Source organism: Populus trichocarpa, chromosome 18, assembly GCF_000002775.5.
Source record: "Populus trichocarpa isolate Nisqually-1 chromosome 18, P.trichocarpa_v4.1, whole genome shotgun sequence".
Taxonomy (NCBI): Eukaryota; Viridiplantae; Streptophyta; class Magnoliopsida; order Malpighiales; family Salicaceae; genus Populus; species Populus trichocarpa.
Window position 1 is genome coordinate 8303164 of NC_037302.2, and position 13543 is coordinate 8316706.

The following is a 13543-nucleotide window of genomic DNA, read 5'->3' on the forward strand; positions in this document are numbered from 1 at the left end:
TAAAGACTTTTTTGCCTAGATATAATCTATCAATGTTATTTTTCTTGATCATTTTTTGCGGAAAATTTTAGAATACTTGAGGAGTAACTAGTGATATCTTATTAGTTACTGTATATTATCCACTTTAATAAAAGAGACATACATAAAGAGAAGAGAGAATATAATTCATGACCCCTTAAAAGTAATAAGAATATTTCAATCTAGAATTTTCATTTCCTACTTCTGTTTTTTTTTTTTTGTAAAAGTAGTTCAGAAAATAACTAATAATATATAGAAACTATAAAATTTCTCCTCATGCTGGGTTTTTTTCATTCAAATACAAAACAATTTCTATTAAATAAATAAATTGACGTCCTTTTTAACTTGTCTTGAAGAACATAAAGAAGTGGAAAAGGATATAGGAAACCGATAATATAAAGAAATCACAGACAACTTTTTATTGCTGAGAAAAGAGATTATATATAAAATGCTATATATTCGTATTTTACTATAAGATGAAATAAGAAAAATAAATTAACAACGTTTTTCCTGTAATTTGCACAACCTATTCGTTATATATATATATATATATATATATATATATATATATATATTTCTGTTCAAATGACAGTAAAAGAACTTACACTGGAGAAGTTAAAAAATAAAATAATAAGAATAGCTAGGCACATAAATGGTGATGATTTTCATGCGCGAAGATTTTGCTTTGGGTCTTTGTTTCTCCTATATGTCATTAGAGGGCAGCCTTTCTTGGTTTCCTTTTTTTTTTTTTTTTTTTTTTCGTTTTTGTGCCTTCTGTTTTTCTTTTCTTTCTCACCAGCATGGACTGTTGAATAGGTGGTTCAATTTAATAAGGCAGGCCCCAGCCCAAGAGAAAATAAAGTAAAAGAGCAACCTCATAAGATGATCTCTTGGTTCTCTTATAGAAAGGAATATCAGGGTAGCTTCAAGTACTGATGATGACGATGATAATGATAGTGTCTGTATGGGTTTTGTTTCTCCTTCGGTTCTACCCATGATGATCCTGGTTGCCAGGGTCTTGCCAGAAGGAAGAGTACTTCAACCACTCTGCCTCTTGTGGGTTTGCAATGGAAGAATCCTGCAATAAAAATGAAAACATGTGAGAAATTGCTTGCTAGGGTTCTGGTTTGAACAGAAAATGCACTTAAAAACAAATAAATGAAGCTGCGTCTTCTGTCCTTTTAATCTCATCCACAATAAGCTTGTCTGATACTGTATTATCTTGAGAGGACACGCATGATAAAAGTTTTGAAGTCGCTATCATCAACCTTTCTTAATTTACACACACGCATCCTTTTATTTTAATCTTTAGTTCTTATTTTTATTTGGGTTTTTTCTTCTTCCGTATTTTCTTAAATAAATTAGACACACAAAATTAATACAAGCAAAAATATATATTTGTTCTTTTACAAGAATTTTTAATTTGACAAAATGAGGCGAGAGTAAAGTCCCAAGCTATAGTTTTTAAAATAAATAAATAAAATTGTTCGAGAATTTGTGATTTCAAAGAAAGGTGCAGACCTTGCATGCTGCAAGGAATAAAGCAACCCGTAGCTAGTAAATCTGTAAGTTTATATATGTTCTTAATTTCAATTTACGCTGTAAATATTTTAAAATCTTCAACATATGCAATGCACCCTTCCCTGTCAAGTAATAATAAAAAAGAAAAGGGTGCTCTCTACGCTAGCTATCGAGTTCTTTACTCGTACATACATACATACTGTAAGCATGATATGTAAAGCTCAAAACATGAAAGGAAAAGGAAAATAAAAGACAAAAGAGAGAGAGGAAAGGTTTCCGGTTCCGTATCTTTAGTTTAAAATAACAGTAATCTTCTCCGGTAATAACGAAATTAAATGGTTTTCAATCAAATTTGTTTTCTCTTTATTTAAAATATCCCTTCTCACCCTTTCTTCGTTCTTTTTAATTCCTACGAGGAACATGGCTCATGGATTTCAGGGTCAAAAAGTTCATACTCACTTCTTTTACATCATTTGAAGTGCAACCCATTATGAGTTCTTCCAAACCAGATGCAGACCTTCCTCCCATTTTATGATGCTGCTGCTGTTGCTGCATTCATTTATCCACAATAAATCAAAAAAAAAAAACCTCAAGATTAATCATCGTGTCTTCAAAGAGCCTTAAAAAGAGAGAAACAGTTTATTGCACCCAATTTAGTAGACAATACAAGTTAGTGAGTTTCCCATCTCGTAGACTACAAAATGACCAACACCACTTGGTTCAAGCTGTGAGGGTGAAAATTTATTCATTGAACTAGAGGAGGGGGAGGGCCAGGGTGGACGAGGAAGAGTCTTAGTGTTGGTAGCTGGCTCCTCTATATATCACCTGGGCTACCAACTTTCTTCCCTCTATAACATTCCGGCAACAGGTCAAACTTAATACATAAGTACACAGTCTTATTATTATTATTCTCTAGAGATGTGTGTTTTGATGAACAGTTTCCTGGACATTGTGGTTAACAACTTTATGTTAACAGACGTACATTTACTCTAAAATCTCATGTTCCATATGAAGAATTTCTACTACAGCTATAAAAGAAATGGGAATTAAGTCTTAATAAGAGATACGTTAAGACTAATTAATCATAGTCACATTAGAATGTGATTCAATTTAATAGTGTGTGATAAGATTTGAAAGGAAGTTGGAGGACATGTGATTAGTAATTAGGTTGATCAACTTACCTGGATTTCGTTTTGAAGCATTATTCTGGACACATGATACGGGTCCTCATCAAGAATTATGGAGTGATTGAGGGAAGGTGGAGAGATGATGGTGGAGAAGGGATGGGAAGGCGTGCTCATGTGAAAGGCAGTAGTTGCAAACTGGTGATGCGCCGTTTGGTGGTGGTGGTAGTGGTGTTGCTGCTGCTGCGTCTGTTGTTGATGGGGATCATGGGCCACATGATGTGGCATCTGATGGTGCTCTCGAATTTCATCGCATGTGGCTGATGCTGACGCTTCCCTTGTTACTGAAGCCTCTCCTATCCCCACCTGATCAAATGGTTGCAACCCCCATGACGAAGTTTGATAGTTAGTCTATTTTCAGACCTCTTCGACTCAGGATCTTTCTTATTATTTTTTCTTTCCGCTTTAGTTCCTACTTTACCTTTTCTATTTACATGCCTTTGCTCAATCTATCAGTCATAATTTGAATATTGGTTGCATTCTCATTAATGTACGTTGTAACTTACTACTCGGTCTCTTCTTCGATAGTTTAGTTAGCTGACAAAGATAATCAAGTGAGGTCTAAAGAGTTTTTCATGCTGAATTTGCAAGCAATGGAATGAGAAAAGTAACCCTAGCTAGAAATTTCTTCTTCTTCCTTTTTTATTATTCCTCTTCTTTTACTTTCCTTAATTTATCTTGCATGAGAAATATGATAGAAACAAGGACGTTACAGCCATCTCAATTTTTTCGATATATAAAATTTTATAATTTAGAATACAATTCCTTATTTTTTACAGGCACTATATAATACACATGCAATATCCTTGGTTTTGCAAATGGTGGTTGATGAATAAATATATACGAAAGAAGTACTTGTATGTTCGTGTATGTGCGTGTGTGAATGAATAAATATACCTCATCGAAGCCCTTCCTGAATGGAGTAAAGCAAAAATGATCAGATTTCAGTTGTTGAATATCCATGGCAGTGTAACTTGTTAGTGACGAGGCAACTGTCCCAGTTCCTGAGATTTCATCTCCATGAAGAGATATTTCCTTGGAAGAACAACTCCCACTACCACCGTCTCTTCTGCTGTTAGGTTCACTGCTTCCTTCACCAATGCTTGCAGCTCTATCAGTGTAATTGCATTGCCTTGGCTGTGTCTGATAGAAAATCTTAGAAACCACGAGCTCTCCTTCTTTCTCTTCTTCATGCTGACCAAGGTGGTACTGATGCATGACCCAGTTAGTCTTTTCGGGTCTTCGATTTTTGCCAAAATTGGTGTAGAGGACTAGGATTTTCTTGCATCCTTTTTGTTTGCCATTCACCATGACTGGCCTTGTCTTGCCTGTTTTGTGCCACCTTGTTTCCCCACCTTGCAAGTCACATTCGGTTTGAATTTTTCTTCTTTTTCTTGTTCCAGTGGTGTAAGCTTTTGAAGGCCTGTGGAAGAAATGCCTGCTGAGCCCATCTCTCGTGACTCCTGCATGAAAAGAAGAAAAGGTTGGGTTCACTTAGGTGCAACAAACTGAGACACGATACATACAAGTCTCCTCCAAAGTCATGGCAAATTTACAAGAACACCCAATAACAAGCCGTACATGAATAAATCATCAGCTAGGTTTCTTGTTTTTCTTTTTCATGAATCTGGGATATAATAATAATATGGCAAAACCTAACAACTTTGAACAATGAAGAGAGAGGAAGGTGATGATAGAATTGAGAGTTTTGACCTGGTAGTTTCTCAGGATGGGTATAACAAATCCCATCTTCCCCTTCTATTGTAGGGATGAACTCATCTATCAAAGGGTGAGACCTCATGTCTTTGGCTTCTACCTTTGCTTCAAGGTGCTCTATCAGCTCTTGGTCTGTTGGATCAAATTTCACTCCTGCTGGTAGACCTAACCAGTCCTGAAAATTAACTCCAATTAATCAAAACCAAGTTAAAACAAAAGCTGATCAACTTAAGAATTTGAAAATTACAGTTTTTTTTTATTTACAATTACATTGATTAATCAATACCTAAAAAAGAAAAGCTAAAAGGGGAAAAACCCCAGAATAAAACAGAAAAAGCATGTTAGTCATTTTTGCTTTGCAATATTCTTGTGTGTTGAAATCTATTTGAAAAGAAGGAAAGAATATTTATGAGGAAATTATCCATATCAATTACCGGCTTTCCTTCGAGCTTGTGTCCACAACCGGGACACTGCTTAGATCCACACAGCTGATGCTCTTCAAGCTTTGCATCGATGAGATCAGAGCTGCTGATGGAAGCCATGCTACACCTAGTACTCATGCTTCTTTCTCAGAGACAGCTGATGCTATGTGTACAAGTATCTTCTTTCTCCCAAGCCTAACTTTTAAAAACTTAAACAACAGCTTGCTATTCATATCCTGCGAGCTATCTATACAGCACAAATCATGAATTTGATTTATGAACTCATGTTAACAAAAGCACGTATATTAATTATAGCTATTAATTAAGAATAAGCTTTAATATTTGTCTTGAAAACAAAAATATGCATATAATATACGGCTTTCTTTTGAGATAAGATTCAAAGAAAAACAACTTGAAAGACTTGCAGATGTTGATTCAATCAAGAATCATAAAAATAACTCAACAACTATATATATATGTGTGGAACGGAAATATACGAGTACTATACAGCCTCGATACTTTCAACAGACGAAAAAGTAGTCAGAAAAAAAAAAAAAAACCCAGATGAGAAATATCTCCAAAACAGAAGTATGAATGTTTTAAATTCGTTAAGGGAAAAGAAAACTTGTAGTAAGAGGGGATAGGAACGAAGTTGGAGGAGGAAGAGCCCGAAAAGAGGAAACTATGGCTGTGGAATTTAGGTATAAGCCTGGTTCTTCAACCATTGAAATCACCAGAAATCGCTCTCTCTAGTCTCTTACTTTAACCGAAGTCAGTGAGAAAAAGGAAAAGGTTCCCTCAAGCCTAGCTAGGCACTCACCTTTAAGAGTCTTTGCCAATTTAAGTAGCCCGCTGTAAGCGGTTTATGTGAGAGAGAGAAAAAAATACATTCCAGTTGGATTTTCTAAAGCTTAAGGAACCTTCTCTCTCATACTCCTTTTGTTTCGAGGGCTTGACTACTAAAGCAAAAGGAAAGAAACAGATTTCATAGCTGTTACTTAAGCCCTACAATCAAAAGCATGTTATATATATACATATAAACGTTTACTCTAGTACATAATTTTCTTCTTCTTCTTCTTCTTTTTACAAATCACAACAATATAATTTTCTTATTTTTTATTTGATAAACTCAAATTTAATAACCCAAAAAACCATAAAAAACCTAACTTTCATTAGACTCAGCTAAAGAAACGATCCACCTCCTTTCCGTTCAGCCAAGAAATGACTCATCTTCCTTGAGTTTAGCTATATTTTTTGGATCCTACTTTCTCTACACTCATTAAATGTATAAAAGTCCTTCAATGACCTATCATATTTTCATCGATAACAATGTTGTGTAAAAGATATTGTGTCAAAGTCCTTTAAGAGCTCACCATATTTTCATCCAAATTAATACATATGTCAGGGATATTTTCTCTCATTAATACATATGCAGGGATATTTCTCATCAACATTAATATATACGTCAGAGATATTTTTTCTTTTTAATATTATCAAGACAATATTACACTTTAACATCTCATCTCCATAAAAAAACTCATGAGCTATAAATAGACTTAATCACTAACTTAAATCAGAATCTTCATAAAAAAAAACTCTGTAATATTATTGCATTTTCTCTTAAAAAGTCACCGACTTAATCATCAGAAAATCTCTAAATTCACCAAAGGGGATCTTTTACAGGTATTAGGCACCTGCCTCCAGCCACCTTAGCTAGGAAGAATGGATTAAATTACTAAAACTAAGAGATTAATTGATTATCCAATATAAGTATTGCCCCTAAGCCACTTGAATTTTCTAGAACATCATCAATTGCACCATCCATTGAATACTGATAAAAAAAAGTACTCAAATTCTTTCTAATGACATTTCCAAGTCATTACATGGCAAACAACCATGACACACCTGAGCTAGAACGCTTGATGGATTTACCCGTTATCGCGAGCACTTCTGCTCATTCGAACTTCCAACAGCTTATCAACCAAGTGGAACCCCTCACCCGAGTTGTGTTGGCCACTCAAGTGCAAAATCAGGTTTTGCTGCCTTAGCAAGTCTTCATGGCGGACCCACCCTCGGAAGGGATTGATCAGGGGTCTCTATAGTGCAATAGCACCACTCTCTAATAGCTCCCTAGAGTCCAATAAATCACCTTGGAAAATATTATCCATGATAGGAAGTAAGTTTAATTTTAAATTAAAATAATTATCTTTCTAACATACACTTTCTATCTACATATCTTTAATGGAGGCTTCTGGACTCTTACACACTCTCCTGAAAAGGGTTTTTTCCTAGTGGGATTACACAATCTCCTTAGAATGTGCTCTCCCTAGTGTGATTGCACAGTCTCCTTGGAAGGGGTTCTCCCTAGTGCCATAGATCTACCTTCCATGACAGTTTGAGATAGACAATCTCAACAAAGCAACAGGACCCCTGTCCTATAGTTAAATATATATCACCAAGGCTAACTAGAACCTAGAGAAGTAACATAACTCTTCATATAGGCTCCTGAATCTTATGTTATCTCCAGAAATGATCTCAAATCTCCCACTCTTAGGTTTGGTCTCTCTCTTTAGTGGGGGGCTCTCACGCCCTCTATCATCGCCAAAGAGGTCATAAGCCTGAAACTCTTTAAAAAAATGAAATAACTCTCCAAGAAAAGGATTGACTTGGTCTCTTTAGTATAATAGCACCACCCTCCTACAATTCCCCTGCCTCTTAGAAATTTTTTTAAGTATTGGCGTCAACATGGGTTTGTCCTCTCTGCCCATTAAGAATTTTTCAAGTATGGGGATCGATAGGAATTCATTCATCTCAGCCTCTTGGAAAATTTTCTAAATATAGACTCATCCTTTTTGGGTTTCCCTCGGCCACTTGGAAATTTTCTATGCACGGACTCCACCCTTTATGGGTTCCTCTCAACCTTTTAGAAAATTTTCTAAATATAGGCTTACCCTCCTTGAGTTTCTCCACCTATTAAAAAAACATTATAAGTATGGATTCTTATGGTTTCAGCTTATCCTCTTGAAAAATTCTCTAAGTATGAGTTCCTCCATGGTTCACCTCTACATACTTAGAAATTATTTTTTTCAAACATAGGGCATACCCCTACATACATACACGCACTTTGGCATATTAACCAAGGTTTTCACCTCGCTTCGTAAAAAAAATTCAACAAGCTTCTTGCAGTGGGTACTTTAACAAGCCTTTGCGTATAAATATCACAAAAACTTAGGGGGATACCGATAAAGTCAAAATTAAAGGCCTAACCCCCCTATAAATCCAAACCTCCCTTGGGCTCAGACAACGAAATGACACACCTCCCTTAGGTTCAACTATGTTTTGGATCCTACTCTCTCTACACCCATTAGATGTATAAAAGTCCTCCAAGGAGTTATCATATTTCCATCGATATTAATGTTGTATAAGAGATAACGTGTAAAAGTCTTTTAAGGACCCACTATATTTTCATCCATATTAATATATATGTTAGTGATATTTCCCCTCATTAATACATATGTATATGATATTTCTCATCAACATTAATACATATGTCATTGATATTTTTTTTCTATAATAAATAGACCATGAATCATTTAAACAAAATGTTTGGAATCTCGATTCTCGACTATATATTTATTTTCAAAGTATCTTTCTATAATATTATTATATTTTCTCTAAACAAATCACTGACTTAATCATCAGATATTCTCTAAATTCTTCAAAGGGGATCATTTATAGGTATCAGACACTTGCCTCTAGCCATCTAAATTGAATAAGAAGAATCGATCAGATTATCAAAACTAAAAGATTAATAAACGATCATCCAAGACATAAATCCTTCCCCCAAACTAAGGTTGCAAATGTTTATCCACGAATTAAAGCTGCAATTTGATAGAGGAATTCGAAACTGGCTGCTAGCTACCGCTGTAAACATCAAGTAATAAACAAGATTTTTGGATAATAGTTATTTATCTACTTCAGATTTTTTTTGTCAATTTTTGGTACAACAGATTAAACTTTTTTATTCCACAAAAAAAAAAAAAAAAAACTATTACAGTGAAGCAAAATTTGTACAGAGATTGATGGTACTTATTATGGAGAGAGATAATACAAGGGAAAGGGATGGTGGGAGCTGACATGGGTTTTGGGCTAGAGTGCTTATTATGATCATGATTCTTTTGCCATGAATTTGCACAGAGAGAGAGAGAGAGAAAGAGACAGGGAGAGAAATTACGAGGTTGCTTGATATGCAAGGCGAATGAGCAGTGTACTTGATGGACCACCACCAGCTAGCCCTCCTTATTAGAAACTACTATGGTATAAAACCATAATTAACGTTACATAACTTTGTACGAGACTTCAAGCTGAAGCATAGGGCCTATTTTTAATTCAAGCCTTTCATTATACATACAGTACTATGGTCAATAGCAGCCAAACTATTTAATTAATTGTTTTCTTAATTATGAAAATAAACTATAATTAACTCATATATATATTCAGAGGAAACATAAAGTAAATTGCTCATATACAACTAAAAATTGTGATCAGTAAACTGTTTAACAATTTATTTGTTATAAGGGGCTAATTAATAGTTGTCTTTTATATATAAAGAATGGAAATTAAATTATATATAATAAACTCTTCAAGTGTTATTATTACTCCATATATTCAGAGGAAACATAAAGTAAAATGCGCTTATACAACAATAAGGTGTGAACATGTGGGCCCATATTCGAAATTATTATCCTAAGCGGTTCAAAGCCTACAGTTCTCCCCGAAGATTAGATACATGATGGTGTTAACATTCACGGGTTTAACAGTATTATTTTGATCGGTAGTCAAACAAGAAATGATTAAGGGACTCTATGGATGTTTGGCCAGCAGAGAGATGGGCATGCTTGTCTTTGGTCTTCATGCTTTTCTCCTCTTTCTTTTTTCTTTTTTTTTTTTTTTTTTTTTGTTTCAAATATGATTTAATATATTTTTTCCCTTATAAACTAGAGTTGAGACTTGGAAAGTTAATGCACCTATGATATATGTGAGCATGCAACAACGAGCACAATCCGGTTGGTGGTTCAGAGAGAGTGTGCACTTCAAGCTCCATCTTATAAGCAAAATTAGCCAACCAGTCGGGGCATCGATCACCTTCGTGAAAAGCATCCGTCGTCTGAACTCCCTATGGCTGATGGAGATATTAATGTTGTCTTAGCTTGTGAAAGATAACATCCACCAAAACCCTCTCCTCACGACAATTAAGAGCTGCTGCTGCAACAATTGCAAAATCCACCTCCTCCACCACCACCCTCCTATGACCTTTTCCCAGGCAAAACGCAGCCCGTAATACACTACACCAAGTTCTGCATGCAAGGAAGAACAAAAACCCAAATATGCATTGAACTCAAACAGCCATCGTCCCTCGCTATTCCTTAAAAAACCCCATGCGGCTGCTAAATCCGGATTTCCCATGGTAGCACTATCAATGTTGACCTTAATACATCCACGACTTGGTGGAGACCACGGAATCAGCTGCTGCTCCTTATACACATTCTCAACTGGAAGCTCCCAAAGAAACAGTAGCATGCAGGATATCCTCTACATAAAGCAGAATGTACCTCTGTTTATCAATCCCAGCACTGCCACTCCTAAAGCAGCCAATAGCATTTCTGCATCATCTTTCATATTTTCGAAACTGCAGCGACTAAAAATAGCTTCCATCCATCTAACCCTTTAGTTCCAAAATCAAAATTAGTGTATGTTACGTTGAAAATTAAATTTGATTTATGGCTTTTTAAAAAAGAAAAAAGAAATGGTCCACAGGTAGGGAACCAGTCAACCGGTTATATTAAATAAATTTGTCAACCGGTTCAGAAACGGTCTACTACTTTAGTCGGCAAAATATAATTCCTGCTCAGATTAATTAGGATTTTCTTATATTAGTTTAATTTCTTGATTGTATAGTACTTTATGCCTATAAAAAAACTTGTAATTTAGCAATATTAACTAGTAGAAAAGAGAGAGAATAATTAAGAGAGCTTAGAAAGAAGCACTTAATAAAAGCATACATTCCTCTCAATCTTCTTCTTGATCTTGAGTTTTTGACTTTGCATTATTGTTTTTGATTTTATATCACACTTTTCCTTCTTCCAACAAGTGGTATCTATTATAGAATGTATAGCATGTATATCTCTGAATAGGAAATTAATGTAGGATTATTCCAATGTTGTAATCCCTATAGTTACTGTCGTATTCTGCCCTACATATATAAATAGGAAAGGTTGGCTAAGGCCAACTCTAGTCATTCTGTTATTCTCAACTTGGTATCAGAGCCCTAAATAAACTAAAACACCTCTTCTCCTCTCTGCAATGGATCCTTCTCAGCCGGCAGCCATCTCTTCCTCTGCAGCAGCACCAGTTGTGCCATCCTGCACGCCTGCCGCAGGACCACCTTCTTCTTCAGCTTCAGTTCTGCAGTGGCCTCAACCTACAGATGTTGGCCATGCTCTTTTCAACCCCAATAATACTCCTCTGCTGTCGTCCTCTTCTGCTGAAGCCACTACAGCTTCTGTTGTGGCAATTGTGCCCCTCTCCCACACTCATCAGGTCATCTCTTTGAAATTGACAAACTCTAATTATTTGTATTGACGAATGCAGATGAAACCGTATCTCTTAGGCCAAGGAGTTTTCGACTTTGTTGATGGTTCAAACTCTTGCCCCTCTCCACATATTCTTGTTGCTGATGGTGTCTCTCTTCAGGTATCTCAACACTTTCTTCGTTGAAAACAACAGGACCAACTCATTCTAAGTGCCTTGCTCTCTTGCTATCCATAAAAGTTCTTCATCTTGTTGTTGATTGTCCAACCTCATGTTCTGTCTGGCACACACTTGAGCAAGTTCTAGCTTCTACATCTAATTCCTGTATTATGCAACTTCATGGCTCCCTTCAAGACCTTCGACAAGGTGATGATTCGGTAACTCAATTTCTGCAAAAAGCTAAGACTTTATTTGATGAGCTAGCAGCTGTTGGCCGGCCTATTTCGCTAACCGATTTCAATCTATACGTGTTTCGTGGCCTTCGCGGAGAATTTAAGGACTTAGTAACAAGTCTTGTTACAAGGGTAGATCCTCTACCATATGCAGATTTGCTTAGTCATCTGCTAACTCATGAATTTATTCATAAATCCCCTCATTTGTCTATAGGGTCTACTGCCATTCATGCACCATTGTTGCCCACGCCAAACATCCCACCTTCAGCACTCCTCTCTCATCGTCAGCCTTCTGCTCAGTTTGGATGCAATAGGGGTCGTTCTTATGGCAGTTGGCGTCCTTAACAATTCCATCACAGAGGGTCTCACATTTCTGGTTCTAAGCCTGATTTTCATAGCTTCCATAGCACTCCCAGCAACGACAACAGACACAGCAACTAGCAGGGAAATTGGCAGCGCAATAGGGGATCCAATTCCCGCTGCCAGTTATGTCAAGCCTTCGGACATACTGCTCCTTAGTGCTCCCAACTTCAGCAACATGGTTATGGACAGCAGCATAGTGCCAATCTAGCACTACATAATCCTGCAGGTACTGCTGAATGGTTTCCGGACACCAGTGCAAATCAACACGTCACACCTGACCTTGCGACCTTGACTACTTCAAAACCATACAATGGTAATGATAATTTGCATGTTGGTGATGGTAAGGGACTCTCCATATCTCATATTGGCCATACAAAACTATATAACCCACATCGTTTGTTCACTTTATCTAATGTCCTACATGTTCCTGCAATCACGAAACCTCTGCTTTCTGTTCAGAAATTTTGTCTCGATAATAATGTTTATTTTGAGTTTCACCCTTTTCTGTTTTATGTCAAGGATCTCAACACCAATGAAGTACTCCTCTCAGGACAGAGTAAAGATGGTCTCTATACTTTGTCCAGGTTCAGGTCTTCCGTCCCGTCAATTCCTCAAGCCTATTGGTCTCCCTGCATCTCTGCTTCTGCTGATTTGTGGCATCGCCGCCTAGGTCATCCTACCTCTCACATTTTTCAATTTTTAGTCTTGAAAAATAAGATCATTTGTAACAACAAACGTCTTAATTTTCAATGTCAAAGTTGTCCCTTAGGAAAATCATCGTGTTTGTCTTTAAAACCTACTGGTCACAAAACTTCTGCTCTGCTTGAATTAATTTTTAGTGATGTGTGGGGTCCTGCTCCTCTTTTTTCTTCGGATGGTTATCGTTATTTTGTTATCTTTGTTGATGCGCATACAAAATATATATGGTATTATCCACTTGTTGCAAAATCTGATGTTTATTCTGTCTTTCATCAATTTCAAACTCTTGTCGAACGTCAGTTTTCTTTAAAAATAAAATCTGTTCAAACTGAATGGGGTGGTGCATATCGCAAACTCTCCACTTTCTTTCAAACTATTGGTATTCATCACCGTCTGATATGTCCTCATACTCACGAACAAAATGGAACAGTAGAAAGACGTCATAGGCATATGGTGGAAACCGGCCTTACTCTTCTAGGCCAATGTAAAGCTCCATTTTGTTTTTGGAATTATGCATTTGACACTTCGGTTTATCTCATTAATCACATGCATACTCTTGTTCTTGATAAACGATCCCCATTTGATTGTTTGTTTCAAGGGTCTCCTGATTATCATTTTTTGCATACTTTTGGATGTC

At 36.3% G+C, this 13543-nt stretch overlaps 1 protein-coding gene across 1 annotated transcript; it reads right to left on the reverse strand.

The window, feature by feature from the left end:
* Nucleotides 1-414: 414 nt before the first annotated feature.
* LOC18107670 (NAC domain-containing protein 75) lies at nt 415-5842 on the reverse strand. Its single transcript, XM_006371906.3, has 6 exons — nt 4874-5842; nt 4437-4614; nt 3621-4186; nt 2721-3029; nt 1999-2088; nt 415-1096 (listed from the first exon to the last, which is right to left on the reverse strand). The coding sequence occupies exons 1-6, from the start codon at nt 4997-4999 to the stop codon at nt 1007-1009; spliced, it is 1359 nt and encodes a 452-aa protein (XP_006371968.1). The 5' UTR covers nt 5000-5842; the 3' UTR covers nt 415-1006.
* Nucleotides 5843-13543: the final 7701 nt, after the last annotated feature.

Coding starts and splice junctions, on each gene's coding strand:
- LOC18107670 (XM_006371906.3), bottom strand. CDS start 4,999: ATGAGTACTAGGTGTAGCATGGCTTCCATCAGCAGCTCTGATCTCATC. Junction 4,187..4,436: donor CCATCCTGAGAAACTACCAG/GTCAAAACTCTC, acceptor CTTTTCATGCAG/GAGTCACGAGAGATGGGCTC. Junction 3,030..3,620: donor TCAGGAAGGGCTTCGATGAG/GTATATTTATTC, acceptor CCATTTGATCAG/GTGGGGATAGGAGAGGCTTC.